The 7,551-nt window shown below is 34.0% G+C and overlaps 1 protein-coding gene across 1 annotated transcript; it reads right to left on the bottom strand.

The window, feature by feature from the left end:
* Positions 1–2,009: 2,009 nt before the first annotated feature.
* LOC112511304 (laccase-11-like) lies at positions 2,010–5,453 on the bottom strand. The gene is made up of 5 exons (XM_025116883.1): positions 5,328–5,453; positions 5,007–5,158; positions 3,707–3,951; positions 3,320–3,448; positions 2,010–3,229 (listed from the first exon to the last, which is right to left on the bottom strand). The coding sequence occupies exons 1-5, from the start codon at positions 5,451–5,453 to the stop codon at positions 2,175–2,177; spliced, it is 1,707 nt and encodes a 568-aa protein (XP_024972651.1). The 3' UTR covers positions 2,010–2,174.
* Positions 5,454–7,551: the final 2,098 nt, after the last annotated feature.

Below are 7,551 nucleotides of genomic sequence, written 5' to 3'. Positions count from 1 at the left end.
TAAAAATTGGAAATTACATAAACTTTTTATTTGGTATCATTTTAATTGTTTTGACGAAAACTTCAAATAATATATTTTGCTATAAAAAATAATTATTATATTATAATTTAATAAATTACATAAATTAATTAAAATAAACAACTCATCAGGGGTAAATTGGTCATTTTACTTGTTATGTTCTGTCCAGTTTTATCTTATCAAACGTTGAACAGTTGTTCTATCATGTCATGTTCTGTCTCATACTGTCCTGTCTGGACACCAAACACACCCACAAGAAACAAGATGAGCACTGTTGGATTTAAAAGTTTTAGGTTTTCTTTAAAAAACAGCAACCAAAAACACATTAAGATGGTGTTTGTTTTTTAATAGATGCTGAAGTTTGATTTCACTTCTGATTTATAAAAAGGTGGTGCTGAATGCTGAAAGTTGAATCAGTCAGACTGTTTATTTTTACGTCTGAAGTTTAAAATTTGAATCAATCAGATTGTTTGTTTTTGTAAACTGACAAAAATCTGAAGTTTGAAATCTGAATCAATAACCTTAATTCAGAATCTTGAACACACACACACACACACAATGCTCTGAGCCATATTCACTCAACTAAACACATTTGAAGTTATCTTCATACCACAAAGCATAGGGACGAAAATGGCATAAATCCATCGACATAATTCATAATACAAACAGTTACAGAAGCAAAATTAAAGGTAAACTACGATAAACATGAACATACAAGTTTGAAAAAAGAGTTTGACAGATACATGAAAGGAGTAAAAAGTAGTCTAAACCTACAAAACAGGGACAAAAACAATGGCCAAAACTTGGACGAAAACCATGCCAAAGAAATCTGGAGGGAACGAAGTCATACCACAGGAATCTAGAGTTTTTATTTTTACCATAGAAATCCATAAATATGAAGGGGACAAAATTATACCACAGAAATATGGAGGGGATGAAATACCTTGAAGATTCACAATTTGATTCGATTTTGGTTCGATTTCCACTCGATCTGGGTTCATTTTCCACTCGATTTGTGTTTGATTTGGATGATGAGGCGATAGAGTTGTGGCAAACGTATTAAGGAAATAAGAGAGTTTTAAGATATTAGGTTACCTTAATTTTGTCCAGACCTTATTAAGTGTTAAGTGCTCTGAAAATAAAACAAAAACAAACAGTCTGAATGTTAAAACTTCGGATTAAATCATACATAAAAAGTGATTAATAGCTGAAATGAGAAATTAAAACAAATAGGGCCTAAATATTTACCATAATAAATTTTAATTAAAAAAAATAGACCTTAATGACTTCTTAACGAACAAGGTTTGACTGAACGATTATTAAGTGTTGTTGATTGAGTAGCTATAAGTTGCTTATTTTAATTAAAAAAATTAAACATTGTGAAGTTTCATGAACAAGGCTCAAGGATCGAACCTACACATTTTCTTCCCTAAGAGCACTTTCGCTGCTACTCTACGTCTCTATTTTGTTTTCTTTAACCCTTTGGTGACCCCTTTACTTGTAGCTTTTTTCCACTACTTCCGGGACAATTTGCACTACCAAAATTACCCTCTTTTCCGGCGGACAAATCCGTCGGAAATTGGTGTTACGGGAGACCCTCCCCCAGCCTATAACTATAAGTAAATTATATCTTTGCAAGTGTGGCAAAACTCGAGGATTACTGGTTTATAGACCATTTTTACGCAAACATGATCCTTTTTTAAACAGTTTGATATATTTTTCGAATAAATCTATGTGTCTTCCGTGATAAACAAATCCTTATTTTTGCAAAAAGGTTATTGAAATTACAAAAATCATTGATTTGAGATGTCACAAAGCTAAAGCTCCATGTAATTAATTCAGAAAATAACTAAAGACAAATATTTGTGTCAAATAAATTAATGTTGTAAAACGCCATTGAACATAACGTTTTTGTTTTTACCAAACATCTTCTAATTAACGAAAATCATAACAAGTAAGATATTCCGATTGGAATTCAGAACTAAAATCAAATATTTTATTTACTTCAATTCAAGATGCCACATTGTTGAACATCCATGGATTACAAGAGACTTGGGAAAAAGAACGAAAAAATGAAGCATTTTCAATTAGAAATGCTTGAGCACTTGCATGCAAATATACATTTCATTTATTACAAGACAAATGATAATGTGTAGTTAGCATGGCGGAAGATCCTTGGGCGGAGGACGGACGGCCTGGTCTTTTCCCGGCCCATCTTCTACCACAAACGCCGTCTTCAATCCCCAACCAGTATGCAGCTCCAGATGACAGTGAAAAAACCAAACACCTGGATTGTCGGCTCTGAAGCGAATGGCAGACCAACCACCCGTAGGAACACCCACGGTGTTTCTTTCTGGTGGATCCACCAAGTTATACTTGGCTGGATCCTTAGCCGGATCAAAGTTCCCAATGCCTGTTCCCACAACAAAGAAATTGTATCCATGAAGGTGAAACGGATGGGATTCAACGCTCAGTAAATTGGTGTCTTGGATCACAAGTTCAACTGTTGAATTGAAGGAGATTTTGCTCAGTCTGGTTCCATKAGAAGTGAAAAGGTTCGCMGTCAAGGGTGCACCCGTGTAGTTGAAGGCTTTTGGTGGCTTATCGGGGAAATCGGCGCTAAACACCCCTTTCTTGTTCCAGTAGTGAGCTTGGAGAAGCCCGGTTTGCGGCATCACAAATGTAATGTTGTTCAGCGAAGCCGAAAGCCGGGTTCCGTTGATGCAGGTCGGGCACACGCTCTTTCCTAAGCCGACGGTGAAAAGAAGTTTCCGGTCGACCTTCAACGGAACATTTGCCGGGAAGTTCCGAGTGTTGAGGCTCCGGAGCTTCTTGTTATAGCTCAAAGCAAATGCGGTGTCGTTTGGTGATGGCAACTGAGGGAGTGATGGGAGAACGGTTTCAGGAATGCCTTTGTACTGGAAAATGGCGGTGGCGGTTTTGTTGTCGACCGGAATTGGAACGTCCTGGAAGGGTCGGACCGCCATGAAATAGCGTCCTGGAGCACGGTTGGCATAAACTAAAACGTTGGTGGTTTGRCCAGGGGMGATTAGTATGGCGGARGTGGTRAAGGGTTTGGTATAAACGGCGTCGATTTCGACCACCGTCATGTTGTGGCCTGCCACTGCAAAGAAGAGTTCGTCGTTGAGGGCMGCGTTTGCGATCCTCAAAAGGTATTTCTTCCCTTGCTCAACTTCCATGGCAAAGGTATCTGATCAAAAAACACAAACGATCGATCTTCAGAACATAGTCCGAAATAATTAAATTTGTGGTTAAATTAATTATAAACGATAATTTTTACGTTTTTCCGAACAGGGAAAGAGGGGACCAGGTTTGCCATTGATGGTGTGGGCATCCGACATGTTTGGAGGCAATCCCATTGCATTCCCCTTCTTCACAATCTCCTCAACATCACCATGCCACCATTCTCCTGCATCCATCACACGCACATTTAAAAACAAAAAGAATCAAACTCACCCACTAAAAATTTAAATGATTAAACCATACCAAACCAGACCAGACCATGTATATCGACCAGGTATATCAACCCCAAGGTGTAAAATGTATGCAGATGTTACATATGTCCCAAAAGACAGAGGGGTTGTTTATGAAAAAAAACCGGACTTGCAATTCGAATAAATGAACTCGAGAATTTGAGAAAATGAAATTAGAGCCAGAATTTCAGTACCAAACACCAAGACTTGTTCGTTATCGGGTTGTGGAAATGGATATGGAGTTCCTTGTTTGGGCAAAATGACAATGGCACCATAGACGGTAGCTCGCAGCCAAAAAATATGAGCATGCCACCACAAAGTCCCTCTTTGTCCCGTAACGTTGAAGTCATAAACGTAACTATTTCCCGTTTGAATGGGACATTGTGTTATATATGCCGGTCCATCTGCCCATCCGTTAGCATATTGTTTCAACCCATGCCTAATAAACCAAACAACCAAAGTATTAAACATAAGTTATAATTTAAACCTAGCTAGTGATTATAGCAATGAAGCATAACTCAATGATCATCAGGGCCGGCCCTGGCCACGTGCAGCCCGTGCGGCCGCACAGGGCATCAAWGCCTAAAGGGGCATCAAGTTGTCATTTATTACTAATTTTGAGTTTAATAATTTAGGAATTGGACAACTGAGTTTTAACAATAAAAACAGACCCAAAGTCTAGTAGTGATGAATATTGAATGCACATCGTAGGAAAAAGTTGGAAAGTTAGAAAAGTTTTTATTTGTATAAAGTTGTCTGTATGAATTAATTTGTTTGTATAAGTTGGAAAAGTTTTTGTTTGAGAGAGTTTTTTCACATATGTAATGAGTTTTTTTAGTTGGAAGGGACATGTTTGAAAAAAAAAACTTGGTTTTTTATATAAAGCTCCCCCTAAAAGCTTACTGGATTAGTCACTTTCTATATCATTAAGTCACTACGAAACAGTCATGCATAGTTGAGCGAATAAGTTGTTAGTTCCATTAAACTTACTAAGCTGCTAACAGATAAACCTTTAGCCTTTAGTCGTTAAACCTGTAACTTTTGAGTTTTACTTTTTGCTTACTATGATAGTAATTTGGATGTGATTTACTATTTTAGTTAAAAACTAATTATAGTTTTCCTTGTCTTTTAAGTCTCATATATTGAAATAAAGTTTCTATTTTACTAATTTCAATTTGGAAAAGGGAAAATTGGAAAAGAAGGAAGCATGATCTTAATCCAGAATTTATCATTTTCTATTTTGTATTCAGGGTTTTGGTTTTTGTGTCCCCTCTTGTATTTTTTTTATTATAATTAATAAAAATAACATGAGAATGAGATACTTATTTTGAATAGGTTCTAAACTCTTTAAAAATTCGCAGGTTTCGTTGTTTCATTGACTTAAAAAAAATAGACTTAAGGGCATTGATTATTATTTTCGCACAGGGCATCAAAAATCTTAGAACCGCCCTGATGATCATGAATTATAAAGTATATATTATATATATTAGATACCAGTGAATGGACATGTTATATTGAGCATGATTTGAAACATTGATGACAACTCTATCGCCTTCTCTAGCGTAGATAGTAGGCCCTGGAAACCTTCCGTTTATGGTTACAATGGGTTTCGCATGGCACAATCTGCTCACATTATTCACTTGTACCTGTTCATAAATAAATAATACTACGATGATTAGGAAATAATAACTGGGAAAAATATATATTATTCAACTTGTTTAGTTAATTTCTAAGCTGAATTTTATGTGGATCCCTACTTAACGAGAGCATTAATTAAAAAGGGTTATGTGGTATTTAAATTGCGGATGAACTCACATCAAACTGATACTTCTTGGTGGCAGCTTCCGCCTGAAGAGAAACTAACAACACAAAGCCGAAAGCAAAAAGTAGCAGGCGGCCAGTTTGGCCGGAAAGGAAGCTGGAACCGCCATGAGACGCCATCTTTTATGTCTCCTGCCGGAAAGTGGTGTGTTTTGCTATGAATGAAGAGGAAAAGATGATAGTAGATGAAGATATACATACAAAGGTGTGTATATATATATGTGGGTACAGAGATTAGGTAAAGGAGAAGTGAGTTAGATTTCATGAAAGCTTTGAAGTTAAATATGTGTAGATAAGAGGTTTGAATCGAAGAAGTTATTGAAGCGAATAATAAATGAATATAAGTTGTGCAAAGTTTCCTTTTCTTCAGAAGGGTTATGGAATGTGAGGACGAAGATATGAAGATGATAGCTACATTAGACCAACCCTTTTGCCAGCTTAATTGCCAAAACTGTTTCCCTTTGCCAAATGATGTATTCTTTTTCCAACGTGTAATTAAAAATGAAGTGAAGATTTTATTAATTTATATATATATTTATTTATTTATTTCGACTAACCTCAATATCCAACCTGCTATGCGAGCCGATTAATTTCCGAAATACCACCTGCTTTACAGATAGTCCAGGTCTGAGAATCACCGCATTTGATAAAAACGTAAATCTAGATTAAGATATGTGTTGATAAAGAAATATTTGAATTGAGGCATGGTGATAAAAGATCAATTGGTTTATGATAAATAAACGTACTTAAATGACAAAAATATATGCACATTCTATGTTATCCTGAACCTTTTATTCTAATTAGCATTATTTCATTAGAAAATAAAAAGTGAATTAAAATAAATAAAAATTGATGTGTCATGATTTTATTGATGAAACATGATATTATATTTGAGCATATATTAATAAGTAGTTAAGAGATACATGAGGTTTATTTTTCTTATTATTTATAAGCTATAGGGTTGGGTTCACGTGAGACCAATGGTTTTTCGTGAGACCCGTAAAACCAATTTATGTTCATTGATCAACTTTATAAGTTAATGATCTAATGGTCTTAATTGCACAGTGGCAATTTTGTAATTATTGAGAAGTCTCGTGGCGTTTATGAATGTTTAGATTGTCAGATTGTAGATCTAATCCAAGGGTTGAGAATTAGTCTTACGGGTCTCACGAAAAAATATTGGTCTCACATGATCCCAAGTCTCTCTCTCTCTCTCTCTCTCTCTATATATATATATATATAGAGAGAGAGAGAGAGAGAGATAGTTTGTTTCAAATACAATCCGTTGTATTTGTACAACCAATGCAACCCAATAAATTGAGATATTTATGGAAATGATGAGAGTTCATTTATTATGATTTGAATATTTATGAAAAATGAATATGGTTCACTAATTATGATCAATACTTTATATTAGGAAACAATCAGAACTTCTATGAAATCACATGAAATGGACGGTTGAGATTGAGTTGTATTGGTTGCACAAATGTCAAGGGTTGTATAATAACCAACATATATATATATATATATATGTATATATATATATATATATATATATATATATGTGTATGTATATATACTAGGTTCGATCTCATGTATTACACGTGATAATTTGAAAAAATTAAACCATGTCTGGAACTTATCTTACAGATATAAATGATCACTGAAAGTACGATACTATTTCAAACTTGTATCCTTGAAATAATTCCGAAGAATAACTCTGAAAAATGACTCTTCAGACTTGAATTTAAAAATGAAAATATATCAACAATTAGTTAAAACTAGAAGCATACTCGCGCAATGCAGCGAGATACATCGTGATTTTAATATTTCATTTTATTCTTTATCTTAGCTGATGTTATAATATGGCTTTATGTGATTTTGAAAAAACGATGATGTTTTTATTTTTGAATAAAATATATGTTTGAATATATCATAAAAATTTGACAAAAATATATCGATATTAGTATCAAATTAACTATTTGAAATTCCTCATTTTTTGGGTAATTTTTTAATTCAATTTTTTAATAAATTAATTTATGTACAATAACGAAGTAATTCATATTTGATTTAATAATATAACTTTTTTATAAAGATAATAATTATTTATTTGTTGGAACTCGATAATTATTCTAATTATATCTTAGATTTTTTATATTTTAAAATGAGTTGTTCATTTTCTATTTGATTATGTTTATCCGCAGTTATTTATACAAAT

Source organism: Cynara cardunculus, assembly GCF_001531365.2.
Source record: "Cynara cardunculus var. scolymus isolate 2C chromosome LG 1, CcrdV1, whole genome shotgun sequence".
NCBI classification, from domain to species: domain Eukaryota; kingdom Viridiplantae; phylum Streptophyta; class Magnoliopsida; order Asterales; family Asteraceae; genus Cynara; species Cynara cardunculus.
This window is presented reverse-complemented; position numbering and strand designations above follow the sequence as displayed.